At 54.3% G+C, this 26,912-nt stretch overlaps 2 protein-coding genes across 36 annotated transcripts in view; both read left to right on the top strand.

Annotated features, from left to right (window-relative positions):
* The window catches only part of KIF1A (kinesin family member 1A), a 40,858-nt gene extending 27,512 nt beyond the window's left edge, over positions 1-13,346 (top strand). For 9 of the 35 annotated variants that reach the window (XM_050307741.1, XM_050307740.1, XM_050307736.1 and 6 more), the window contains 17 exons: positions 72-127; positions 796-904; positions 1,004-1,070; positions 1,162-1,246; positions 1,607-1,712; positions 3,733-3,759; positions 5,165-5,188; positions 6,600-6,714; positions 6,941-7,280; positions 7,396-7,541; positions 7,809-8,021; positions 8,165-8,242; positions 8,538-8,662; positions 8,776-8,937; positions 9,054-9,246; positions 9,322-9,440; positions 10,528-13,346. In XM_050307741.1, coding sequence (XP_050163698.1) covers positions 72-127; positions 796-904; positions 1,004-1,070; positions 1,162-1,246; positions 1,607-1,712; positions 3,733-3,759; positions 5,165-5,188; positions 6,600-6,714; positions 6,941-7,280; positions 7,396-7,541; positions 7,809-8,021; positions 8,165-8,242; positions 8,538-8,662; positions 8,776-8,937; positions 9,054-9,246; positions 9,322-9,440; positions 10,528-10,570 — 2,008 coding nt within the window. In that variant the 3' untranslated portion in view covers positions 10,571-13,346. The remainder of the gene's footprint in view (positions 1-71; positions 128-795; positions 905-1,003; positions 1,071-1,161; positions 1,247-1,606; positions 1,713-3,732; positions 3,760-5,164; positions 5,189-6,599; positions 6,715-6,940; positions 7,281-7,395; positions 7,542-7,808; positions 8,022-8,164; positions 8,243-8,537; positions 8,663-8,775; positions 8,938-9,053; positions 9,247-9,321; positions 9,441-10,527) is intronic. The other 26 variants (XM_050307762.1, XM_050307751.1, XM_050307748.1 and 23 more) reach the window with 10 other exon arrangements.
* A 302-nt stretch (positions 13,347-13,648) lies between these two features.
* On the top strand, positions 13,649-25,348 carry ILKAP (ILK associated serine/threonine phosphatase). The gene is made up of 12 exons (XM_050308409.1): positions 13,649-13,746; positions 14,174-14,239; positions 14,671-14,727; positions 15,744-15,869; positions 16,730-16,856; positions 17,816-17,922; positions 18,402-18,495; positions 20,255-20,342; positions 21,547-21,668; positions 23,403-23,522; positions 24,847-24,928; positions 25,095-25,348. The coding sequence occupies exons 1-12, from the start codon at positions 13,704-13,706 to the stop codon at positions 25,233-25,235; spliced, it is 1,173 nt and encodes a 390-aa protein (XP_050164366.1). The 5' UTR covers positions 13,649-13,703; the 3' UTR covers positions 25,236-25,348.
* Positions 25,349-26,912: the final 1,564 nt, after the last annotated feature.

Below are 26,912 nucleotides of genomic sequence, written 5' to 3'. Positions count from 1 at the left end.
AAGGCATAGGTGGGGTTGGCCAGGTTTAGGGATCCCTAGGAATGCTTTATCCAAGCTGGTTCTGTCTGCAGCCCACTGAGACCGTCCCGGCGCCACTTCCCCCGTGTGATGCCACTCTCCAAACCAGGTAGGGAACCTGGCCTCCTACTCCTGTGCCCGCCCATAGTTCCAATGCTGGGTGCAGGGTCCCCTTCCTCATATGGACCAGTTAGGACTGCAGGGGCACCAGAAAATGTTCTGTGGGTCAGAGCACCCAAAAACCCTAGACACTAATTTCTGCAATACTTAGCAGATGCAAAGGCCCCATCTCAACTCCTGCAGAGCAGCAGGGAGAAGGCTCTTTGTCCTGGGTGGCTCAGATGTCCACCCAGCCCCACCGTCCCACAGGGATGTTGGGGTCCCCGCAGCACTGGCTGCTGAGACCCCAGTTGCAGGGGTTTGGCTGTTCAGTCATCACACCAGCACTAGGGGAGCCTCCCACTGGTTGTCCCCAAACAGTCCCTGGAGCTGCACTGTATGGTTTGGGATGTGTTCATGCTGAGACTGCAGGCACTTTGGTGTGCATCCTGGGGATGGGTGAGGCCAGCCTCATGCTGACACGCTTGGTGCCCCATGTTTGGCAAGGGAGAAGGCATTCCAGTGATTGGCAAGGTCCCTGGGATGACGCTCTTGTTGCCGCCTCTGCATGTGTTCCCACGGTCCCTGTCTGCTCTGCCCTTTCCCTGCCATCGTGTGCCTCACTCCAAATGCCAGCGGTGGGCTCAACCTCTTAGCTGTCTTTCCAACCCCCTGCAGTGCCTGCAACGAAGCTGAGCACCATGACTCGGCCCAGTGCTGGCCCCTGCCAGTGCAAGTACGACCTGATGGTCTTCTTTGAGATCTGTGAGCTGGAGGCCAACGGCGAGTAAGTCCTGCTGGGAAAGGGAGGCAACGGGATTTGCCCAGTGCTCAGCACCTCTGGGCAGGCTGGCAGGGCTCTGTGTCACGCTACAATCTCTTCCAGCTACATCCCTGCTGTCGTGGACCACCGTGGAGGCATGCCATGCCATGGGACCTTCCTCCTCCACCAGGTACCCTCTGCCCAAGATGCTGTCCTGGCTCTGACTCCTGCTGGGACCTGTGTTAACCACTGTCCCTTCTCTCTGGCCTCGCGGGTCTCAGGGCATCCAGCGGAGAATCACCGTCACCTTGGTGCATGAAACAGGCAGCCTCATCCGCTGGAAGGAAGTGCGGGAGCTGGTTGTGGGTAAGCCCAGCCAGCCTCCAGCCCCACCAAGCTCCTAGTCATCTTCTCGGGCTGTTTCACATTCCCGTGTTCCCACATTCCCAGGCGGGGCTTCACACCTCATCTCCCCTCCTGCCCTGCAACAGCAAAGCGGCAGCTGCCTGGCAGGTGGCACCAGGACACTGCATGGGCAGGGCACCTCACCCCCTGCCACCGTGTCCAGGAGCTGGACAAGGATCTCCAGTGCTGAATGGCCAAGTGCTGGGCAACCGCTGTCTCTGACAGGGGGGCTGCAGTCAGGTGGTCTACCCCTGTCTTCGCAGGGACCCTCACAGGGCCACTGCCCATCCTCTGAGAGGTGTCCTTGTGCTGTGTTTGCAGGTCGAATTCGGAACACCCCAGAAGCAGACGAGTCACTCATTGACCCCAACATTCTGTCCCTGAACATCCTCTCCTCCGGGTACATCCACCCCTCCCAGGATGACCGGTGCGTGATGCTTCCTTTCTTGCTCTTCCCCTGCTGTGGTGAGGGATGGAGGGGGGCAAGTAGTAGCCCCTCTCTTCCCTGGAAAGCTCTTGGCCCCTCTGCAGGGTCCCGCTGACCCCTTGCTGCCTTGAGGCAGGGTTTTTCTGGAGCTGCTTGGTGTTCAGGGCTGCCAGCCCCCTTCCTCCTCCTCCCTAAGGCCTCGCTGTGCTGGGGAGGGCACTACAGGGAATTTGTGTGTGGGTGCTGCTCTCTGGTACCAGCTGTGACCGCCTGACACAGCCACTTGGTGCCAGTGCTGGGAGGACGTCTCACCTCTGTGGCTGGGGGGGACCTGCCACATGGGTTATTTGTCCCATGTCCCAGCAAACTTGCTGTAAAGGACACTTGGTGCCCACAGCAGGTCCATCTGTGTGGAAGTGCTGCAGGAAAGCTATTCCCATCGGTGTGGATGACTCTGGGGATGCCCACCCCTTCCTGCCTGTCCCAGGGGGCTGTGCCATAGAGTCAGAGAACCACAGAGTGGCTGGGGTTGAAAGGGACCTTAAAGATCATCTTATTCCAAACACCCTGCTATGGGCAGGGACACCTTCCACTAGATCATGTTGCTTAGAGGTGTCCCTGCTGTAGGTTTGGCACGATGTAAAAGCAGTGGGACTGGAAGATTTTTATGTCTTAAGATCTCCCTGGCTGGGTCCTTTGGTGGCAGGGGGAGCAGTGGATGCAGAGAGCAGAGTTCTCCTCTGCACCAGGGCTACTGGTGAAACTCAGGGGACTGATGGGAGTCTCTGGCCAGAATGTGTTGGTGTGGCAGCCGTGACAAAATGAGGATGGTCACTGCCAGCACCAGGAGCAGCAGGACTGGTCCTCGGCTGTGTGCATTGTGGTTGCTGGTGTAGGAGCATCCTGGTGAGGGATCCCTTTTCTTTTTTTGGGTCACCACTGCCCCAAGGAGGCCCGTCCCAAGGCCGGGTGTTTTGAGGGGGAATGATAGGGGTCTGGATGGGAGGTGCTACCCTGAGCACTCTCAGGCAGTTCTTGGACATGGCAGAGTGACCCACACAGAGTGCCTGGGCAGCAGAGCCAAGTCATGGGGTCAGCGTGTGTGCAAGTATCGGACCAGGAGACTTTGTCACAGCCTTGGGGATACAGAAGGAGGCCACATAGGGATGGTCAGGAGAGGAAGGACTGGCCCAGTGGAGCAATGGTGGCTTTTTCGCTCGGAGCTGGGTGGCTGTGGCACCCACAGGCTCTTGGGGCTGCGCTGTGTTTTGTCAGCTCCTGATCTGGCCAGCTGGTCCCAGATGCAGCCAAATGTCATGTCTAGGGTAGCCTGGCAGGAGTGACATGCTTCCTGCTCTGCCTTCCACCCCACAGGTCCTGCAGGACAAGGGGACACAACTCGGGCTGAGGGGATGCTTGGGGTGTGAAGAGGAGCATGGAGACAGGGGGCTTGGATTTTGCCTCTGCACGCTCAGAGAGCCTGTGCCTCAGTGCAGCCCCAATTTGGGGGCACAGGCTGGCGTGCATGCCATATCCATCCCATATCCATCCCATGGAGCCCATGCCCATGGCTGGGCAGGGAGGAGGGCACAGCCAGCTGCCCACAGGGCACTAGCTGTGGTGCCCCCGCTTTCACCCACATGCAGACACGCATGCTTCGCCCTGCAGCTGTGAGGCCAGGCAGAAGGAAGGCAGAAGGCAGGGATAGTGCCCACTTCACCCTCCTCCCAGCCGCTTGCGCTCCCCGCTTTGCTGCCTTGTGCCACGCAGCCTCCATTGCCTGGAGCAGCTCTAGCTCCCCCCCTGCAGCCTCCCCAGTCCCCCAGAGCCACTCAGAAGGAGGCTGGGGGAGCGGTTCCAGCTCTCTCCCCAGTACCCATCCATTCCTGCCTCAAGCGCCCAGAGAGGAGGCCCCAGAGGAGGCATGGGGGGCAGTGCCTGGTGTCCCCCCTCGCTTTCCTCAGCTGCTGCTGCCCATCCAAGCCCACACTAACCATGTAATTGTTTTGTGTTTTTGCAGGCAGTTTCTTGATTCGGATATGCCTAGGTATTATTTGTTTCCATTGGGTTTTTTTCCACTCCCCCTTCTTCTCTCCTTTCTTTCTTTCTACCCCCTTGCCTCGGCACGCTCACTCCCGCCGGAGGCAGCATTTGGACATCCAGCCCCTCATCCCTCCACATGCCCCATCCCTCCTCCCTCCTGCCCTGGCACCTCTCGCTCACTTGGCCCCTTTTGCTGTTTGTTTGGGCCACGCTCTGGCTGGCTGCCGCTCACCCTCGCACGCCTGCGTCCCCATTGCCTGATTTTGGTTTTATTCTTGCTTTTTGACTTCGCTACTCTCCCATCTCTTTGGCATACGGCACCAAGCGTGCCAGACCCTCGTTGTCTCTTGCCCCAGCCCCAGCTCGGCCCCTGATGCCACTTGGAGTAGCTGCAGGGCTGGTGTGGACAATGGGAGTTTTGGGGCATGTCCTGTCCTCTCCTGGGCACTTGGTGACAATGGCAGTTGGTGTGGCAGCAGCTGGCCACCCCGTGACAGTTGTCCTGGGGGTGTAGGTTTGGCGTACGGGCAGTGTGTCTGTACACAGGTGTGGCAGTGGGTGCGCACACCTGTACCACGGCACAGGCTGTTGTACCCCTGTGTGAAGGGGCAGCAGCTGTTCCAGAACTGCAGGCTTTAGCTGGGACTGCTGGGTGAGCCTGGTGAGTGGCGTGTGGGTGAGAGGCGCCAGAGCTGGGAATGTGCCAGCAGCTTCTGGATGGGAGCATTGCCGAGGGCCTGGAGGAGGGGGCGTCTCACCACTGTGCCCCACGATGGAAGAAGAGGGGGATGTGCCTGGGAGACAAGGGACGGGATGCCCTGAGTTCTGGTGGGCTCCGTAACTTTGTGCCTGGGAAGTTGTCCTCCTTACAGCAACTCAAAGCTGGTCCTGCTCAGAGGTGTCAAAGGGCAGAGCTGTCCCTCCAGCTGTCCCCTCTCAGCTGAATGCAGCACCCCCACTGCAGGAGAGGTTGCCCATGGTCTCTCAGCACAGTGATGGTCTCCCTGTGGACCCAGAGACAGGCCAAGAAATCATTTGCTGCGTGGGTGGTGGTAGGATGGCTGTTCCCCCACAACTGGCACCGTCCCAGGGGATTGTGCTGGGTGGGAGCTCTTTGCCCTGCAATGGCATGAGGGTGGTTAAGGGGATAGGGAGCACATGTGTTTGCTTCCCAGCTGCTGGACCGTGAGGAAAATGGGAGGCTGAGGGTCTCCACCCGGATGGGTAAGCCTCTGTCTGCCCTCGCCGAGCTCCTTTTGGGTTCCCATTTGGGGTCCAGCTAGGCAGGAGCTCCCTTGGCCAGCAGTGCTAATACGGGTTGAGTCCCTTCAAAAGGGGCTCTTCTGACCTGTCATTTCTCTGTATGTGTATGTGTGTGTGTTTGTCCTTGGGTCGCCTTCCACTTATAGCATTTCGCTGGGAAATGACACTAGGTATTTCACGCGCACCTGCTCGGTCTGGTCCCTCCTGCTTTTTTCTCTTTCCCCTTTGCCTCCTCCCTTTGCTTTTTGCTCTTCCTCCCCTCCCCTGAGGTTCCTCTTTTCCTCCTCCTCCTTGGGGAGTGCTCTCTTCTCAAACGACCCGTGTCTGCAAAGCAATCCCTCGCCTTGGCTCTGTCTCACGCCAGGGGATTTTATGTATTTTATACACCTCTGAAAGCGTCACTCTCCTTCTTCTTCTAAAGCCAGGGAATTTACAGTTAAGAGCCTCTCCCTGCTCCTGCTGGCTGCCCCGGCTCCTGTTAAAATTGCTCCTCAGTCACCTGGATGCTACTTTGGGGACATGCTGAAGTGAGACATGGCTGAGCCATGGCTTCCTGAGGATGCTTGGTCAAGAGCCAGGGCTGAGGCAGCTCTGGGTGGCTTTGGGGAGTGGGTGCACCATAAAGCCACGGCTGGCCTGGGAGGGAGCCCTGGAGTGCGGTATGGGGTGAAACGAGGATCCCCCATGCTCTCTTAGTGGAGCCACCTCCTGCTTCCCCTACTCTCGGTTGCCCACCCAAGGAGGGCAGCTGCCACTCTGGCTCTGGGTGGCTGCACTGTCCTCTCTGGGACCCTGTAGGTTTAGGTGAGTGGGACTGGGTGTCCCCTGCTCCTTCTTTCAGCCTGGGAGCCATGGAAGACACAGCAAGGGGCCTGAGGCAGCAGGGTGAGAATGGGGCTGGCGATGAGGGCAGACCAAGAGCCAGGGGAGACAGCCTGACAAGGGCCAGCCACCAAATCATGGTCCCCAGCTTCTTGCTGGGGCCCAGGGCTGGCAGACTGGGGCAGCCCTGAGGAAAGGGACCTGGCTGGTGGGGGGGGGGGGCTGCACGCCCAGAGGTGGGCTGGCAGCAGCCTCCCAGTGCTGAGCATCCTCCTTCCTTTCCCTTCTGGCCATTGTCACCCGAGTGGCAGCAGCCGCTCCTGGCAGGGGCTGAGGGCTGCTATGTGCCCCAGGCTGGAGGGTGGGGACTGGCACGGGTGCACTGGGGATGGCAGCCCCCTGCTCTGAGCACGGGGATGGGGCATGAACCCTCCTTTGCCCTCCTTTGCCTTCCCAGCCTGCTCTGCCTTGCCTGCACCCCAGCTGAGCCCCCACTCCTCCCACGGTCCCTCCTCCCCAAAACCCCATTGGCCATTTTGAGGGTGCCATGTCCTCCTCCTACCACACCTTGTGCCCTTTGCTTTGAGCCTGTGTCCTCTGGAGTGGCTGTCCCCACCTGTCCCCACTGCACATGCATGTCTGTGTGTCCTTGCAGGCCTGCTGCAGCGCTGTGGGGGGACAATGGCAACTTCTTGCTTGCTCGCTCGCCAGAGGTTCCAGGGGTGTTGTTTTACCGGCCTTGCTGGGTTTTTTTGGCAGGACTTTCTACCAGTTTGAGGCGGCGTGGGATAGCTCCATGCACAACTCGCTGCTGCTCAACCGTGTCACTCCGTACCGGGAGAAGATCTATATCACCCTGTCAGCCTACATCGAGGCAAGGACCTTGGCTGGGGTCATTATACACCAACAAAGTCTGGTATTTCCCCTGCCATTGGGGTGCAGCCAGCATGAGCTTGTCTTAAGCCAGTGCTTATGCAGTGCAGGGTTCAGCTTGTATCTTGGGGGCCCTCTGGAACTCTGGGAGTGGAAACTGCTGGGAACAGGGGTGGGAGAGACTTGCTGGGCAGCCCCCCTGATGCCTCCCCTCTGCCCTGCTGCAGATGGAGAACTGTACTCAGCCCGCTGTCATCACTAAAGACTTCTGCATGGTTTTCTACTCCCGGGATGCCAAACTTCCTGCCTCCCGCTCCATCCGCAATCTTTTTGGCAGTGGCAGCCTGCGGGCTTCTGAGAGGTACCGGGATGCTCCTGCCTTTTGGGGACAGGCGAGCCCTCACCCAGGGACTGGAGTTGTCCTTTCATCCAGCAGCCTGGGTGAAATAACTGGGGTGTGGGAATGGGGCAGAGCCAGTAACGCTTCATCTCTCTTTGCTCACAGCAACCGTGTGACCGGAGTCTATGAGCTCAGCCTCTGCCGTGTGGCCGATGCTGGCAGCCCAGGTGAGGGCCATGCCTCTGCCCAGGTGTTCACCTGGGTCTGGGAGGCACAGCCAGGCATTTGGGTTGGAGGCTGTGCATCTGCCCCCGCCCCCCAGCTGTGTGTGTGTGCCCGCAGGGATGCAGAGACGGCGCCGGCGCGTTCTGGACACCTCCGTTGCCTATGTGCGGGGAGAGGAGAACCTGGCTGGCTGGCGGCCCCGCAGTGACAGCCTCATCCTTGACCATCAGTGGGAGCTGGAGAAACTCAGCCTCCTGCAAGAAGTAAGAGTCTGAGCTAGATATGGGCTGACATGGTGCAATTGGCAGCTCAGCAGCCCCCCGCCCTCCTGGTGCTGGGGAGATTCCCTACCCTGCATGTCACAGCCCTCCTGGTTGCAGGAGGAGGCAGGAGTGGGGCTGTGCTGCCAGTGCTCCTGTGCTTTGCTGCCATCCAGATCCCAGCAGACCTTACAGCTAATGAGCAGATGGGTTAAGGGGGCCTGGGGAGGGGGAAGGGGGCCGCTTCTGAGCCTGAGTGCCTGTGCCCAGGTGGAGAAGACAAGGCACTACCTGCTACTGCGTGAGAAGCTGGAGACAACCCAGCGCCTGGGCCTGGAGACCCTGTCCCCCTGCTCCGGTGAGGACTCTGAGTCCCGAAGCACCTCCTGCGTCTCCTCCCCACTCTCTGCCGACGGGGCCCCTGAAGGCCGCACCTCACCCCCCGAAACCCCCAGCGAGAGGCAGAAGGAGCTGGCTGTGAAGGTACCATCCTGCAGCATCCCCAGCTTGCAGGGATGAAGCCAGGAAGTGGCTTCTACTGGGCAGCTGGGGATTGTGGCAGTAGCGAGCCCAAGAGGAGTGGGAGGAGGAAGGTGTCTCATGCCCCACTGTCCTCCTCTCTGCAGTGCTTGCGCCTGCTCACGCACACCTTCAACAGGGAGTACAGCCACAGCCACGTCTGCATTAGCGCCAGTGAGAGCAAGGTAATACTGCTGCCCCAGGCTCTGCTGAGCCTCTTGGGGACAGGAAGGATGTGTGCCTGGGAAAATGGCTGGGCAGGGGCCAGTTGGGCACTATGGCACAAGTCACCCCTGCTCTGGGGTCTCTGCTTCCTCTGCCTGCCCTGGTATTCTCAGAGCTGGTGGCTCTGAGGACTATGCCAGCAGAGGATCCTGCCAGCCAGGGGTCTTGCTTCTCCCCATATGAGCAGGAGGCTGGTCCTTTGCCTGTGCCTTGCTTTGTGCAGAAACTCTAGTCCACATCTCCCTTCCTCCACAGCTGTCTGAAATGTCCGTGACCTTGATGAGAGACCCTTCCATGTCAGCTCTTGGGGTCACCACTCTCACCCCCTCCTCGACCTGCCCATCATTGGTGGAAGGACGTTATAATGCCATGGAGGTCAGGTAAGAAGCTGGTGGGGAGGTTCTGGTGGCATTTCCCAAGTAGGGCAGCTGTATCACTGGGACACAGTCCCCGCCTATGGATGTTTCCCAGCCATACTCTTCCTACATTCCAGCCTCTCCTCCTTCCCCAGACCCCAGCAGGTTTCCTCCAGGGCAGACAGCCCCGACCTGGAGCCTGTGCTAGAAGGAGAACAGAAGTCCCCAGCCCGCCGACCTGAGGAGGAGAAGGAGCCCCAGCGTTTGCTGGTGCCTGACATCCAGGAGATCCGAGTCAGGTAGGAGTGACTGGGGCAGCCAGTGAGGGGAGTGCCTATGGGCAGGTGGTACCATGCCCTACCATTGCCACCTTCTCGAGGTCTGTATCCCACCCTGACCTTGGTCCCTTCTGCAGCCCCATCGTCTCCAAAAAGGGCTACCTGCACTTCCTGGAGCCCCACACCAACGGGTGGGTGAAGCGCTTCGTGGTGGTTCGGCGCCCATACGTCTACATCTACAACTCGGACAAGGATGCAGTTGAGAGGGCCATACTCAACCTCTCCAAGGCCCAGGTGGAGTACAGTGAGGATCAGCAGGCCATGCTCAAGGTAGGGCACCATGAACCAGCCCCGCTCCACGCACCCCCTTGAGCGAGGCACTCAGCCCCAGCTCTCCCACTGCAGACCCCGAACACATTTGCGGTGTGCACGGAGCACCGCGGCATCCTGCTGCAGGCGAGCAGTGACAAAGACATGCACGACTGGCTCTACGCCTTCAACCCTCTCCTGGCTGGATCCATAAGGTACTGGGCACATGGAAGGAAGGAGGGTGCAGAGAAGCCGTTGGTGAGGGTCTGCGGGTGGCCAAGCATGCTCCCTACCCTGCTCCCAGTGCTCTCCCTGATGGAGCCCCCAGATGGGTCTGGGGAGCATCTCCTTTGCAGAGCTGTGCCTGGATGGGCTGTCAGCTGGCAAAATGTGGAACATATTCATTTTGTTTTCAGCTCCTCCACATTTAAATGCTTCAGTCTAGGGCCAAATCCCAGCTGGTACAGAGGCACTGTTATGCTGAGCTCAAAGCAACATCCATGACTGGTGCTAGGGATACTGGCCTGTCACTGTTGTTGAGACCATCTCACGGAGTTTTTGAGACTGTCAAAGAAACCTTCCTGTCTGACCATGCAGGAGCCACTCTGGAAGTCACACCTGCACTGCCTGACCTGGGACTGAGATCCCTTCGCAGTGGGAGGTTCCAGTGAGCTAAAGGGGCCTTGCTTCACTCCCTGCACTCACCACACATAGTCAGACAGGCTTTCCTCACCGGCTCAGTCACCAGTTTCCCATAGCAGAATCTCAGACATCTCAATCCTTAAAATAATTTAATCAGGATGCAATAACAAAATAGCAGCTGGAACTGGGTGCTTCCAAGGAGGGACCCCAAACAAAACACCCTTTTATACCCTTTGAGTCTAAGGGCATGAAAGTCTGGTATCCTCGGCTCCTCCTGTGTGTGTCAGTGTCCCTCACCCACCTGGCCACAGGTCCCTATGTCCTTTGTTATGCAAAGGGTCGGCAGTTCACAGCCTCTCATCCAGAGCTCAACCTGCAGCTCGAACTGCAGCTGCACACCCAGCTACCTGCACTAAATGTGTTCATTCCTCAACAAGACCATCTCAGGGAGTTCTTGAGAGCATCTTAAGTGGCAGGTCTAGGGGAATAGGAGTAAATGCATAGAAATGTGCATGCTCTAGCTAAAGAGACATTAATTCTGCGTCCCTCAGTTCTGTCTGGATTCAAGCATCAGCCTGGAGGCAGGACACTAAACCCTGGAGTCCATACCTCTCCTTGTCTACAACTCTAACACCTTTTGCCCCTTGTTTTCCAAATCAGATCCAAGCTGTCCAGAAGGAGAACAGCCCAGATGAGAATCTAACCTGAAAAACACCTTCCACCTCATCCGTCTGCCAACAGGATCAAGATAGCTGATTCTGTCTGAAGACTCCCCATGTTAATGTCTGATCTCTCACACCATCTGCTGCCCCAGCTCTCTGCTCCATGGAAGGATCTGTCTCGATTCACACCTTCACAGGGGAAACTCACTTCCGTTTGTAGCTGCAAAGCCTGGACCTGCCTGGGCAGGATTCCTTGTGCGCGTGCCATCTTCTGCCTGTCCTCCCATGGGTGACCTTCATATCACACCATCTAATGCTCCAAAAAGGTCCCTATCAGAGGGGAGGGAGTGAGGAGGGTAGTTTTGGCTAAAAGCTGGTCTTTGATCTACAGAGGTGGGAATTCAGTAAAGCTCAGAGGTGGGAGAGCAGGAGGAATTGCCCCCAGGCGAAGGGAAAGTGGTAGTTTAGGATTTCCTAATTTACTGGTATTTCTGCAAGAGACAGCAGACTAAGATCAGGTGTCAGTACTCTAAGATTATATTTATAAAGTATTTATTTCTATTTACATCACAAAAATCCCATAAATTGAGTCCTGGCCCCTGGCCAATGCCTCCCCCAGACAGGGGAGAGCCTTGGTGGTGGGCTTGGGAGACGCCTTCCCCAGGACATCCCTGGCTTGTGCCCAGTGGCAGCGGAGCTCTTGCCCGTGCTCCCTGCCTTTCGCCAACCATCTGCTTTGCCCTCCCCTGCAGCATAAACAACTTCTCCCCCGAGGGGTGGCTGGACAGCCCCCTCAAAGAAGGCAATTCCTACCTGCCCATCTACCTCTGGAAGGGAGGAGCCTGCTGTCTCAGCTGGCCAAGGCACCCACATCCATGCAGATGGGTCACCACACTTTCAAGCTTGGTCCTACTGGAGGGAAAAGAAGAGCTCTGGGAATGGCTCTGCCTGCCACCCCATGCTGGGCTACTCTTTCCAACCAAAAGAACGTGGGCCACCTCCAGTATCCCAGCCCACGTGTCTTGTCCAAAGGGATTTCCCACTCTTAGGGCAGGATGCCAAGGGTCCCATCCCCACAGGGGGATGTGTGGAGGTTCAGGTGGAATGGGAAAATTCTCTAGGAGCTGGGGCTAGGAACGACCATCCCAACTGACAGGATCTTCGTTGCCCTTCCCCAAAAGGGCTTGCACCTCCCTTCTCCTCCCCACAGGACAACAGGCTCAAAGCAGGCCAAAGGGGCAGGGGAGAGGCTGGCCGGTGTGTGTCGGGGTGGGGATTCTTTTTTCTGTTGTAACTGGCGTTTTCTCACTCCTCTTCCTCTGCTGCCTAAGTGAACACCCACCTCCCCCCACCCTGCCTCCATCAGCACGTTAATCTGGGGGCTTCCCGTGTCAGAAGTGTCTTTGCTGAAAAGACCTTCTCCAGCCATCACTGCTTCCCACCTCCTCCAGCAGCAGCTCTCCCTCTCCTCCTCCTCCTGTCTCTCACCCATGGGTAGATGTTTTCATTCAGGGCTTCCCGAGTGGCCAGTGGTCCAGCACAGCTCCAGGCGGGAAGGCGAGCATCTCCCAGGCACCCCTCCGGCTTAGCTGTCCCTCGTCCAGCACAGCTGCGCCTTGGCTCTGCCGCACCTCCCTGCGCTGTCTGTGGGGTGTGTGTGCGTGTGTGTGTGTGTGTGTGTGTTGGACGTGGTGCTGTCTTCTCGTTACACTCGTGTTGTGGGGGGGCACGGACAGGTAGGGACGTGGCAGGTGGGCAGAGACTTGCACGGACCCCCTCACTGCATGTCAGGTGCTCCTCAGCCTGGGTTTCACGTGACAGAAAGGGCTTGGGGATTCTTTTTGAGCACGTGCTAGTTCTGCCTGGTCTCACCACAGCTCCTTGGGTATCTCACCCCATTGCTACAGCCCAAAGCTGCAGGGGGCTGCTCGTTCCAGCCCTGCTCCCCCGCGCAGGACACGCTCCCCATCAAACTGGGCTATTTTCCTCCCTGTGATCCATTTTAGACACCTGGAGGCCAACTCATGCCCTTTACGAAGGAAGAGGTGCCAGCCCAGAGGCACAGAGAGGCTGGGCTGGGGCAATGCAGGGGCCCAGGCTGTGGCATCCTGGCTCGCGCGCCCTGGACAAGGACTAGTTGGTACCATCAATGTAAGGGGCTAAGGATGGCAACAGTGGGTGCCTGAGGGGTGAGGGGAGGCTCTTCCAGCGTGGAGGCAGCTTCTGGCAGAGATGGGACCCGTGTCTGTCAGGGACCAGACACAGGTTCACTGGCCAGGGCCAGGCCATGCTGCCTGTGCCACAGGCGAGACGCAGCCAGGGGAAGGGCTTCCTCTAGCCAGAGCCGAACCGTGCCTGAGGCCAGCAAACCTGCAGAGCAGACGGCTCGGCTGGGGGTCAGGGCCAAAGGAGATAGGGCTGCCCGCCAGATGCTGCCGTGCCTGTCCCCGGCACACGGGCCACCCCTGCCGTCCTACCAGCCGCACTCTGGCCAGCACCGCGCTCCTGGTCAGGACCCTGGCACCCTTCCCCTCCACCACCACCACCCCGGGACAAGGAACACAAAACGGAGCTTTAGGCACGACTGGGAGCCCCACCGGAAAGGAAAACTCCACGGGGCAGCGGTGGCACGGAAGGCGGGCACCGGCGGGCAGGCCAGGCCTGAGGAGGAGGGAGGGAGGGAGGGAAGCCGCACTGCCCGCCCTTCGATTCCCGCCGGGGTGTGGGGGGGGTGCTGTGGCGGTACCGCGGGTCCCGGCCGTCCGTGCGCACGTGAGGCTTGTTCGGTTCTGAAATAAATGTGGCATTTAACGCAAATCCCGAGCGGCTGAAGCTCCTCACTGGGGACGGGGGGCGGGCGGGGCCGGGCCGGACCGCACCGCACTAGGCCCCACGTAGGGCCGCTAGGGGGCGCCCGCCGCGGGGACTGGGCGGCGGGGCAGGGGCGGGGCGGCGGCACCGACGGGCGGCACCCACCGGCGGCACCCACCGGCGGCACCCACCGGCGCCTCGGCCCCATTCGCGACCGTCCGAGGCTGCCCCCTGGCGGCCGCCCCGCCGCTGCCTCCGGCGCGCGCCCCGTGGGCGGGGTCCGTGGCGTCCCTTCCGCTCCCGCCCCGCCGCGTGCGCGCCCACTTCCGTCGGCGGTGTCTCGGCGGGGCGGCGGCGGCGGCCATGGATCTGTTCGGGGACCTGCCCGAGCCCGGCGGCGCCGCGGGTGAGGCCGCGACCCGCGCGGGGCCGCGCCGCCCTCCGGCCTGCCGGGGCCCGGCCTGCGGCCGCGCCGGAGCACGGCCTGACAGGCCGCGGGCCCCGCAGGGCCTGCTGCGGCTCGGCCCTGGTAACGGGGCTCCTGCGGGGAGCCTGGAGGGCGAAGGGGAGGGTGAGGGGGCGGGTTAAATACCTCTGGAGAAATTGCAGGGTTTGGGATTTATTGGTGGTTTTCTTTTCACTTGGGACTCAGCCCCAGGCAGGGGGTTGTTTTGCTTGTGTAGCAGTTGCCAAAGTTAGAGATGGGAGAAAGGTGGCCCAGGCTCTCCTGGTTTACCTCACCTATGGTCGATGGGGGCGGGGGGGGCAGTCCTTCCAAAAACCACCCCCAGAGTGCCTGCAATGGGTCCTGACTCTGCCCTGGTGCCTTGCAGGGAAAGATGCCCAGAAAGAGCCTCTGCTCTTTGAGGATCTCCCACCATCCAGCAGTGCCGGCTCAGGTATGGGTGCTCTGTTTCTGCCATTGCTTTGGCTTTCCATGTTTTCTGCACCAGCATCTCTTTGAATGAAACCTGTGTAAACGCTAGTTTTTTGTCAGATAGGCTTAAGGCAGTGGGGTTGTCAGTACTGATGTGCAGACCAGCTGCATCCTATTTGGTTTTTTTAAAACCAGGGTGTTGTAGATGTTCTGCATATGTTCTATAAAACATTCTATATAAACGTTCCCTGAAACAAATGCTTACATTTGTTAATTATCACTTTTGTTAAATATTAGGCCTGGGTTGGCCTGACCATCCAGTAAGGCAAGTAGAAGTTTGGCTGGCTTTGTGAAGCTGACAATTTGTGTCCCTCAGGAGGAACATACACAGAGCATTGTTCCCTCGAAGGGACAGAGGTGTTTAGTTCTTTTTGCCTTTTCCTTGTGCTCCAGGAAAAGGAGGCTCTTTGCTCTTCGATGATCTCCCACCAGCCAGCAGTGGTGACCCAGGTAAGGAGCTGTGTCACTCATCAGCCTCTGCTGAGCCACCCTTCTCAGGAAAGCCCACAGATTCAGCCTGCTGTGTTGGACACACGGCAAGTTAACCTGGCATCCAGGTTGGCTGACACTGGTCGTGGCAATCTGTTTGTGCCCCAGTTGTTTAAATCAGAATTCTGAATCTTAAAAAGTAAAGTTAGGCCTGTTGCCAGAAGTACATCCCTGTCCTTTGGGGACCATTCCCCATTGTCTGTCTGAAAGCTCCCTGTTTGGGGAGGGAAAGAAGATGTGTGCCCTGGTTCTGCCATTGCCCTGGCCACATTTCTGCTGCGGGCACAGGCTGCCTCCTTGTTCCTTGCTGAAAATGGCTTCAAACCCAGACTGCTGCTCTGTCAAGGCTTTCTGCATGCAGCCATGTGTTTGCTATCACCTGGGAGGAGGTGAGATAATTTGCTATACCATATGAGACTAAATCTTCAGAAAGAAAAGGCCAGAGTTCTGACATCATGGGAATCAGGTTTTGCTTGCTAGCTTTGATTTGTAGCCTGTCTTTTGAACTCCCTAACAAATATACACATTCAGAGTAATAAAATGTTTCTTTGCATTGTTGTGGGCAGAGTTTATCACGAAAAATAATAATAACAATAATAAATAAACTAGAAGTGTTCCAACCTGTAACATTAACTTCCTGAGCAATTAACTGCAAAAAAAGGCTGGTAGCTAAGAAAAAAAACAACCTGTGAGTTGTTGGGGAGAAACAAACAGCCTGCCAGACAAACACATCTGTCCTGTGTCTGAGGTGGAGTCACAAAGTGTGAAGTGTTAAAATCAGCACTCCCTGGGTTGGGCACTGATGTGTGCCATGGGTTGTACACTCTGAGGGAAGCTCTGTGTGTGCTTTTGGGGTTGGTTAGGGTTCTTGTAGTGCTTTGTAAGTGTGTGAGCCTGCACTCCTGAGTGTGCTTTGGTATAAAAGGACTTACTGCTGAATTTATGCTGAAGCCACCTGCATTTTTGCCTTCTTTCAGCCTCCAGTGCTACCAAGCAAGTCTCATCAGCAGGGAGCCAAGAGAAAGGGCAGAAGAGGAAGTCCTTGGAGGAGGAGGAAGAGAAGAATGGCAGGGAAGAACTTGTGGAAAAGAAAGTTTGTAAAGGTTTTCAGACAGTTTGAAAACAAATGTACTCAATTTGTACTTTTAGCGTTGGGCTGAGTAAGTCCAGAACAAAGCTAAGCTTTGGTTCTTCAGTCCGCTTGCCTTTTCAGCCTCTCGTAGGGAACAAACTGCTAGAGGGCTCTGTGGAAGCTGCTTAAGCTTCCTGGCACTCTCTGCCTTTTTCACCTGGGCCTCCCAACCATCCCTGCTAAAGAAGGAGGAGCTGAGCAGCAGGCACCTCAGCACTGGCAGGATAAGTGCCTGTGCGGCCGAGAGCGGGATTGGGTGTGGAACCTCTGGAAGGCTAGAGCCACACCAGTTTCTTTTGCCACATCCTCAGATCTCCCTACTGGCTGCTAAGGAAGCCAGAGAGGAAAAGAGAGAGGCTTGATACATACAGGGCCTTTGATTTAAGTGCCCGTGTGCTGTGTTGTTGCTTTGGGAGAAAGATGTGTTCCAGCGTACGAAGGAAGGGACACGTTCTAGGAACAGCAGACCTGGATTTCCCATCCTTAGCACCCTCTTTAAAGCTGTGTTCTACTTAATTTGCAAGTTCAGTGCCACATGCTTCTCCTGCCCACACTGTCCCCCACACCTTTTTGGTAAGAGCTCTGTCCGATGCCCAGCAGTCCTGTTTGGCTGCAGCTGCCTGCCAAAATTAGCTGCTTTTAGAGCTGCTGACATTTGGGGACATGTAAAAACCTGTGTTACAAAATAAAATGCCGTATTTGTTGTTGCAGTATGAGGGCTGCAGTGCCAGGACAGGGTTCTGAAAGCTGAGAACATAGTGATTTTTTTAGCCTGAGCTGAAGAGACAGAGGAGTTTGATTTGCGTGCACATCTGCTTTATTCCCCCTTAGGATCAGTGGATATTCTGGGACTGAAGGGTTACGTGGCAGAGAGAAAAGGTGAGAGAGAAGACATGCAGGATGCACATGTCATCTTAAATGATATCACCGAGGAATGCCGGCCTCTGCCCTCCCAAATGTAAGTGGGCCCCAACTGCCAGAACAGCCATCATGGGGATGAGGGAGCTCCAGCTAGCTTCATGAGATGATCCTTTTTGCTTTGAGCAGGCACTTGCCCTACCTGTGTTGTTGTGCATGGTTTGGGCTTGTTACTGGGAGACCTGGGATGAATCACTGCTAGCTGTGTTCCCAGGCAATCCACAGGGCTGGTGTAAACAAATACCTCCCTTTGAGGGGTGCTCAGTGGATTCAGTCACTGACTTCACAAGGATCATGAGGCCCAGATGCTCAGCCTCTGTTACCCAAACATAAGGAGGGATGCTTAGAGACCCTCAGTTTAATTATAAGTAATCAGACCTTGCCTTGGGGCTTATAAATGTGTAAAGCCCAAACTGTGGCAATGGAGAATGCTGGGAGAAGATGGATGGCAGAACTCTCTCATTTGAAAAGTTTAAATCTCTTAGCAAAGTAACACATCTTAAGTGTGTGTAAAGGGGAGTGTGGGTATTTAAAGGAATGTTCTCAGGCATCACTCTGATTCTGGACTTCACTTCTGAACAAATACTGTCCCAAAGCTCTGTGTGCTGAGGGTTCTGAGTTTCTTGTCTGTAGCATAGCTGAGACAAGCTTAGGCTTGGAAGGTACCGTAGGACTGGTTAGACTGTAGATGTCTGTAGTGCTGGGGAGTTGCAGTGTCCTTGAGGTGAAATGTTTAGCTGCTTTTATGCCAAGTTGCAGTCCATATGCTCTTCTGCCCTTCGTTTTTTGTGTGGAGTGGAAAATTACAAGGAAGTTCTCAGCTCAGTGCTAGAACACGTAAACCCTGTAAATGTGAACTCAGACCTGCCACCTTTGTGCGTTGGAGAGCAGGATTTATTTGATCTGGCTGACACAGTTGTTATGGAGAGGAATGTACTCAATCCCCTCTGGCTAATGGCCTTTCTTAGCCTCTTTCTACTATTTTTTGTTCCCTCACAGCACACGTGTCTCGTATTTCGCTGTTTTTGATGGCCATGGGGGAGTCCGAGCCTCGAAATTTGCCGCACAGAATCTGCACCAAAACCTGATTAAGAAATTTCCTAAAGGTGAGAGGAATGGAATAAGGGCTGTAGGACAACCGTCCCTTTTTCTGCCTTGACATTGTGGCAGTGGGTAGGGAAACGGATCTGTTTGGGTGTAGTTCTGCATTTCCCATCCCTTATTCCCAGCGGGCTTGCAACAATGCACTGTCTCCCAGGGAAGAGGGCTGGAAGCCCTTCTGGCACAAGGGTGCAAGTAGCCAATCGTGAGCTGCCAAGCAAGTGTGAGGTGTGCTGTTGCCAGTTTTAGCAGTGCCACTTCATGTGTGGAAATCTCCTGTGTTGGAGAAGTTCATGTCATAAACTCTGCATACATGCTACCGCACAGATTTTTGGTAGGGTGAGCCCAGGATGTGCCCCAGCTGCTCTGCACAGGGTCTGAGAGATGCACGGAGATCCACTGAGTGTTGGATGAGCAAAGGGATGGAGTGCAATAGGTCAGATATGTTTTGGTTGGAGCTTAGTTGCTGTTTTCTCTGTGGCAGGTGAGGTGGTCAGCGTGGAGAAAACTGTGAAGAGATGCCTTTTGGATACCTTCAAACACACAGATGAAGAGTTTCTAAAACAGGCATCCAGCCAGTAAGTGCAGATGCTTTCTGTGCGTTTGTATTTCTTAGCGTGCATCTCCAAGGTCTGAGTTCTGAGCAGGGCAGAGGAAACCTTGAGTCGTGTCTGTGCTTTGGCAAAACTCCACACAGCTCCATTGTGTCGGGCTGTGACTCTGCCAGCTGAGTGCTTGCAAGAATTAGATCATGGCATGTTCTGGTCTTACTCTGTGGTAAGTGGTCTATAGGACCCCTTAGACTAAAATACACATTCGTGGTGAAGGAAGGAAGCAAAACATGTCCACCTCTGTTCTTACCAGGGCATCTTGTTTGCCTTCTTTTTAAAGACTTGCCATGTTGCTGAATTGACTTGTCCCAATTGACTTGCCTAAGATGGGATCTTAGAGGCCACTGAGTGCAGCTTTCTTTAGAGCTGTGTTTGCCAGGCTGGAGCACATCCCTGAGGTGGCTTTTAATGCACTGTATTGAAAGACCTAGCTCCCCCAAATGTAAGTTTGTCTTGCTTTCTTCAACTCTTTTGAAAACAGAGATGTTGATGAAGAATGTCCCTCTGTGAGGTAAATGCCAGCCTGCCTCACTGCTGGGTGTGCAGTGCCAAGCGCCCTGACCTCTCAGTCTACCCTAAACTGGCACACCAGCTGTATGGACTAGGGAAGATGTAGATTGCATTTAAAATACAGTCACTTTGTTACCAATCCTATCTACATTTGGGGTTTTTGTTAGTTTGTTCTTTACTATTGTTACTTCGTAGTGGCACCTCTATCACTGATGGAGAGACTGTTGATGCATTTGATTCTGAGATTCCCTGAAAACTTTCAATTTTAAGTAAATTGCAGACTGGCTCAGTCTCTTAAGCCTGATCAGAACAGCAAGTTTGACCAGGCAAAAGGAAGAAGCTTCCTTGAGTCTGTCACAACAGTGTCATTTCCAAATGAGCCTCTGGTCAGAAACATGACTTATGGCAAAGGCACTACAAAGGGTTACTAGTGATAGCTGTGTTGATGATGAAAGGAATCATTTTCATTCAGTCACACCTTCAAATTAGGAGAAACTGGATAAAATGTATCTGGAAATCAGCCTCTTAAAGCTGGTTTCAGTGAAGAGTGGCATCGTGGCTGGACTTCTTTGTGGGGAAGACTAGTCTGGCAGCTGTAATCTAAGAAATGCTTCTCATTTTACCTAGAGCTCTAGAGATAAAAGCTTAACTACAGCAAGTGAAATACCAGGAGAGCAACTGAGTGAGTGGTGTTGCTGTTGAGGTGGGCTGGTGAGGGCTGAGGTGGGGGGGCAGCAGTACTCCTAAAAAAGGAAGGCAAATGTAAGCAAAAAAGAAGACAGCTCTGCTGCAGGGCTGGCTGTGCCTTCCTTTTGCTGCAAAGAAGGAGCCTCCCAAGGAAGAGCATGGGGTGCTTGTTTGCTTGTGATGCTACAGGTCCTGGGCAGTCATCAGAGCCTGTTCTGCTCACAGGTGAGGTTTCCTGGGAGCTGAGTGTGAGGAAGGGTTGGTGTGGGTGCTGTGTCTGGCAGTGTTTACACCAGCTGGGCATTGGCTGTGCACTCAGAAGTCAGTGCTCTGTGCAGTTCCTCTGTCCTTGTCCGGTTTGCTGTTCACCACCAGTAGTTTCCCAAGCTGCTTGCAGGCAGCTGCTGGGGGCTTGTGCTGCCTGACTGCTGCGTGTCGGCACTCTTCTTGAGTCCCCAGGAGCACTCTGTGACTAACTTCTTCAAGAAGCTTTATTCCCCCTTAATTATCTTATTTTTGTTTCCTTCAGGAAGCCAGCTTGGAAGGATGGCTCCACAGCTACTTGTGTATTAGCTGTCGACAATGTTCTCTACATAGCCAACCTCGGGGACAGCCGGGTAAGCAGAATGGAGAAGCCAACTCTTCTGCCCAGAGCTTTATTTGCCCTTAAGGATGAGGTATTTGTGTGGGATGTCCCAGTTGCTGTGAGCTCCCCAACTGTTCCTACAAAGCATCTTGTTTTGGGTGGGTGCAGGGCACTTCTGTGTTGTCTCCCATAGCGTAAAACAACTGTGTGTGGAAGCTCTCTCTTAGTGTAGCTAAATATCTGACAGTATCTAGAACAGAACAGTCCAGCTGGAAGGGACCTATGACAATCATCTGGTCCAACTGCCTGACCAATTCAGGGCTGTCCTAAAGTTACAGCATTGTCCAGATCCCTCTGGAACACTGACAGTCTGGGGGCATCAACCAGGGAAGCCTGTTGCAGTATTTGGTTATTCGCTCTGTAATGTCCAGTCTGAACCTCCCCTGGCACAGCTCTGAGCTGTTCCCATGAGATCAGCACCTCCCTCTCCACGTCCCCTCCTCAGGAGGCTGCAGAGAGTGATGAGGTCACCCCTCAGCCTCCTCTCCAAACCAGAGAAACCCAGAGCCCTCAGCTTCCTCCCAGGACATGTCTTCCAGCCCTGGCACCAGCATGGTTGTCCTTATCTGGACACATTCAAGTACCTTCACATCATCTTTGATGACGGGGCCCACCCTGGCACACAGGGCTCTAGATGAGGCCACACCAGTGCTGAGCACAGTGGGACATCCCCTCTCCTGCCCTGCTGGCCATGCTGTCTGAGATGCCCCCAGGATGCCGTTTGCCCTCCTGGTTCCTGCTGAGCTACTGCCAACCAGCATTCCCAGATCCTTTCTGCAGGGCTGCTTCCCAGCCGTTCCTCTCCCAATTTACACTTGTGCTCAGCGTCACTTGGTCTTGGGCACAACATCTGGCACTTAGACTTGTTAAATTTCGTGTCACTGACAACTACCTGATGGTCCATCTATCCAGATCCCTCTGCAAGGCCTGTTGTCTCTCCAGAGTCAACAGCACTCCCAGTTTGTCATCAGCAAACTTTAGTAATGTACATTCAAGTCTTGCATCCAGATCACTGATAGAAGTACTGAACAGCACCTCCCATTCAGTAGGACTGAACCCTGAGGAACACCACTAGCCCAGTGTAGCCCCATTCACTACAACTTGGGGCTTTCTCTCCAGTTCTTGTTGCTCTTGTTGTATTGTTGTTTACTTATGATGATCTTCTGTCAGCACAGGCGATTCTGTGTCGTTACAATGAAGAGAGTCAGAAACACACAGCCTTAAGTCTCAGTAAAGAGCACAACCCCACCCAATATGAGGAGCGTATGCGGATACAGAAAGCTGGGGGCAATGTCAGGTAAGTGCCTGAAGGGTGTGAGTGAGCAAATCTAAACCCTGGCCTAATTGGGCCTGAGCACTGGGTTGTTGCAGTTTCCTGAGCCCAGTATGCATGCTACTGAGAGCCTGGAGAGAATTTGTTGCTGCCTGTGGGAGGCACAGTGATGCCTGAGGTGTGTAAGGATTTGGTGGCTGGAGTTGGTTGATGGGGGCTGGTTTCCCAGAGGCTTATGATGGCCAAGGCAAGACCCGTGTGAAAGCCTGGCAGTGAGGTACCAGCATGGACATGCTTAAGTTTCACCTACAGACTTGGACTGGATTGCTGAAGCAGTTACTTCTTTCTGCACACTGTGATGCTGAACAGAAGTCATTGCCTTGCCTGCAGCATGACTTCTCTCAGCTTGTCCTGTGAGAGAGGCGACGGAGGGCACAAGATGTCAAATGCCCTCAATGTCAGTTGGTGTTGCTCCCCTGAGGTTAGCTGATGTGTGAGGCTGTCTGCAGTAGGAGGGAGGTTTCTGGAGTGAGAACCCTCATGTTCCTGTGCAAATAGGAGTTTGGGCTCTTTGAGGAGCTGTTGCCAAACACAGCAGCTGTGTCTGATTTCCCTGGCTAGGTTCTCTCCCTTCTTTGAAGGCTGTTTTTTGATTTAATGGCATCCTTAGAAAGAGAGGATTCAGTGCAGGTGAAGTATCGTCCTGCCTGTGGAGGCAGAATGCCCCCTGGGGTGGGGTGGGATGGTGAGGGGTGGGCTCAGTTCTGTCGTGCTGCTGTGTCTGGAGCACTTTATTCCCCTTATCACTGGAGAGCACATGCTGCTGCTTGTGCTTAGCACTGATCTATCTTTGCACACAGCCAAGAGATGGCCTAGTGGCTGTTAGCTCTTTTCAGAACTGGTCCCTGACTGCCTGGGAACCTCTCCCACTGCTTGTAGTTCAATACTTTGGACCCAAGAGATAAGTTACAAAGTGTGTGAGCATCAGATCTCTTCTCTGTGACGTACCTTGCTTCTTGTCTTTATCTCAAGTGGCGCTGCTTGGACTATGAGATGAATGAGCTTGTGTATTCCCAGAGGGCACAGAAGAGCCTTTTTGGGGAGAAGATGCCAGATTTTTGGAAAGGTGGAGTGTGGGAAGCTGTTTCTGTTGGGAACTTGGTTAATTAAAAAAGTTTAGCAGACCAGGCCTGATTCCTGAGGAGGATTGTAACTTGGGTTTCACAGAACTGGTTGGTGTTAAAGGCCAAGTGATCAGGAGAATGTGCCATAGTTTTCACTCCTGGGAACTGCCCACAGCTGAGCCAGTCTGTAGGGTTTCGTGTCCTGATAGGCAGGGCACAGGGTGGGCTGCTGTCTCAAATCTACTCTTGCCTCTGCCACTCTTTGTTTCTACTGAAGTTCAGTTTGCCAGGTATCTTGCCAAAAAATAATCTCTGTATTCAAACCTATGCCTCTGGGAGTTCAGCTCACATATAACTCTGCTTTCTAGGCTAAGCAGGAGTTGAGTTAAAACAGGGAGACAGAAAACAGCCTTGAAGTCTCCTGACTTCATTTCCACCTCAGCTCTTGTTTGCCCAGAGCTTCACACACATGCAGGAAGGGAAGGAGACTTTGAAGGGAAGATTTGAACTTGCTGGGGAAGTGGGTCACTATTTGTATGAAGTAGCTGAACGCACCATGAGGTGTCCCCATCAGGCAGTGCAGCAAGATACACATGTATGGGGAGGGCTTTCAGTGTTTTCTTTCCCTGTGCAGGGACGGAAGAGTCCTAGGAGTGCTGGAGGTTTCCCGCTCCATTGGGGACGGCCAGTACAAACGCTGCGGTGTTATCTCTGTGCCAGATATCAAACGCTGCCAACTCACACACAACGACAGGTAAAGCGTGCCCATGCACCGGGGGTTGGCTGAGTCCCAGCTCTGCTCAGCACAAGTAGCACAAGCTGCACAACCCTGTTTGCTCTGCTGTTAGGGCCACGGCACTTCAGACTGATCCCCAGAATTAGAGGATGCTCTTACTGCTGATGTCTCTCTGCTCCTGTTCCTTATCAGTGCAGTGGGATAATGCTGCAGCTCTGCCAAGATACTGTGAAGGCTCCTGTTGGAGGAACCAGCCTCATAGCAGTCACTGGCATACATGAGCCTTAGATGTTACTTGTGCTCTAAATTCACACACCAGTGTTCAAGCAGTTGGTTAAGGCTTGAGTTCTCAGAAGTCCATCCTGTTCAGGAGTTGTTTCTAGTAGCTGTAGTGCCCATAAATACCATCACATTCAGCTCTGATACCTGAAGATTTGAGATACTTTTCTATACTATGATTGGCAGTGACAAATTGCAATGAGCTTTCATATCACTATGGCCCTGCAGGCTCTCAGAGGTGAGACTGTAACCCAGTACTGCTGCTTTTTCTGGGACTGGAGTTCCATATCAAGGGGTCCACTAAAATATTTCTAAAGATACTCTTGAGTATCAGGCTCTGAAATGATGTCTTCAGAGCCGTGTGCAGGCTGACCACCTCTGTGGGTTGGTTGTAGTTTTCCTTGTCTGGTGATTCTGGTTAGAGCTCCTGGTTAATACTGTTCCATGTGCAGGCAGGGAGTAGTGCACAGTGAGCTGTCTCCCCCATCCTAGGATCCCTGCTAGGATTGCTGTCCTTGCCTTGGGCTTTGTATTCCTTCAACCTTTTGCAGCCTGTGGCAATACTTTGTGTCAGTTTTCCCATCACAGTTCTGCTGCTTGCTTTTCTTTTCAATTTATGTATTTAAATTAGCACATACCTCAGAAGTGTAGAAATGTAAAGGCTTTAAAGCAATGCACATGAAGGATTAAGCTGTGTTTCTCTATTTCCTTGCATTAGCTGCTTCACAGGGAATATATGTGAATGAAAAGGACTCAAAGGAAAGAATCAGTTCTTAGAGAAACAATGGAGCTTTCCAGCAGGGTGTTGTATGTGATCCTGCTGGTGTCAGTAGGACTGCCAGGGTGTCCTGATCTAGGTCATGCATTAGTTGCCTGACTCTGCCCTGTATTTTTAATTGCCTCAGCTCCATGAATAGTAGGTTCTGAAGGATTTTCACATAAGTTTTATGGCATCTTTCCTTTGCACTGGAGAGTGGATGTTCATAAAATAAATTGGAGGGATTTTGCTGTAGCTGGGGAGCCCAAGATTCAGCCTTGGAACCTGTCTCCACTTGATTTCCAGGTTCATTCTGATAGCGTGTGACGGCCTCTTTAAAGTCTTTACACCAGAAGAAGCTGTGAACTTCATTGTGTCCTGCCTGGAGGTGAGAAGAACGCAGTGCGGGGGCTGGGTTTGTAAGTGCAGGGGGCATCAAATAGACTTCCCCATGTTGTCTGTGTTTGTTTCGCTTTGCCACGCTTGGAAAATACGATTTGCTTGTACCTACCTTTGCTGGGGGCAATCGGTGTCGTGTTTCCTTGCCCCAACAGGATAAGAACATCCAGATGAGAGAAGGGAAGCTGGAAGCAGACGCTCGATATGAAGCTGCGTGTAACAGACTGGCCAACAAGGCAGTGCAGCGAGGCTCGGCCGACAACGTCACGGTCATGGTGGTGCGGATAGAGCACTGAGGGATGAGGTGTGGCGCATGTAAGGAAAGGGAGAGGTCTGTCTGTGTGCTTATGTGGCTGAGGGAGGGAGGGTCCTGCGCTTCAGTGTAAATAAAGTTGTTTTTTTTTTCTAATAGTCTTAGCTCACTTAGCTAGCAAGGTTTGCCAAGTGGCTGCCAGTGTGGATCAGCCTGAGCAGACATCTCCTGTCAGCCCTCAGTGAATGTCTTGGCAAATGCAGTAAACCCGTTTGGCAGGGGTGCTAGCAAGAGGCATCTGGAGGCATGAGCTCTGCCAGCTGTTTGAAACAGGACAGTTCTGCTGTCCATTTCTTTGAGCTTTGTGCAAGGCTCTGGGAGAATCCTGAATTCTTAGGGCTCCATGGGAGCTCCTGGACAGGCTGTACCATACAGACTGTGTGGTACTGTAACCACAGGTTTAGGGTGAGGTGTGGGCTGGGAAGGAAATCTTTTGTGCTGGGAAGGAAATCTTTTGACTCTGAGGCTGTGCTGTGAGGTTGCCTGCAGCTGAGGGACACAAACACCGCTTGCAGAGCAGCAAGCACCTGCCCTCTGCTTGCAGAATGTGCTGGAGTTTTACCCCAGTGCTGGTATGGAAAAAGTGGCTGGAGTTTGCTCCTGATATTTTTTGGGAAAAGTGTTTTCAGCAAATAGACCTGCCAGGCAGCTGAGCTACAGGCCTGCTCCTCAAATAGCACAGACAAGCACAGAGCCTGCATCTCAGGTTTTAAGTGCTTGTTGTCCGGTATCTCATCCTGTCCCAGTGCCTCTACCAGCTGTTGCTGCAGACAGTCAGTGGGCTGTTTTCCAAAGAAAATTTGGCTTAAGACCAAACAACAGAATGAAAGCTAAGTGGATTGGACCAGAGCACTTAAATTTCTGATTATGTAGCTTTCCCATGCTGTGGGTGAACCGGGGCAGTGAGGGAGGTGAGCCAAGGGGTCAGCACGGGGGTTGCTTGCACAGCTTCCTTGCTCTGATGAGGCAGTTGCAGTCCCAGGGAGGTGGGCAGGTTGGTGCAGTGGTATCTGACATTTTGTGCATAGCCTGGACAGGGCTGTGAGGCTTCCAAGGCTCATTTCCGTTATCTGTATTCCCAGAACTTTGGGAGATGGTCCCAGATCCTGGGCTATCTGTTTAGTGGAGCACACAACAGCTGTCCTCTTGTTTGGACAGGTGGGTTGACCATCTTTCCTGGATTTCTGCTCCAGCATTAGTCAGTTACACTTCTTAGGCTTAGGCTGAGGGTTAGGCTGACACAGCCTGGCTCACACCAGCTCTCCACATCTCCTGAAGAGGACTGAGGAAGGAACTGGGCATCTGGCACAGATGCCAGCTTGTTCTTCTCCCAGCCATTCCTGTGTACTTTGATATATGGTTGCACTGCAGGATGAGCTGAGAGGGAATCTCTTTGTTAGCAACACACTCTGCTGCTTCTCCTCACGAAAGCCAAATTTGGAGAGCCCAGACAGAGTACCACAGAACTGCTTCAGACTGCGTAGCAAAAGAAACCCTTATGGCACGTCTCGGAAGAGCAACTTGCCTTCCTTTCTTACCTCTCCCTTTTTCCACCTCTTGCACTGAGGAGGGCTCTGGCCATGCTGTGAGAGCTGAGCCATGCTCCCAGCTCTGTGGCTCCCTCCAGGAGGCCCCTCTGCATTCCAGCGTGAGCTGGTGA

The sequence above is a fragment of the Myiozetetes cayanensis genome, unplaced genomic scaffold, assembly GCF_022539395.1.
Source record: "Myiozetetes cayanensis isolate MyiCay16 unplaced genomic scaffold, myiCay2020 scf13, whole genome shotgun sequence".
Classification (NCBI taxonomy): domain Eukaryota; kingdom Metazoa; phylum Chordata; class Aves; order Passeriformes; family Tyrannidae; genus Myiozetetes; species Myiozetetes cayanensis.
Note: the sequence above shows the minus strand (reverse complement) of the source record. Positions and strands in the feature narration are given on the sequence as shown.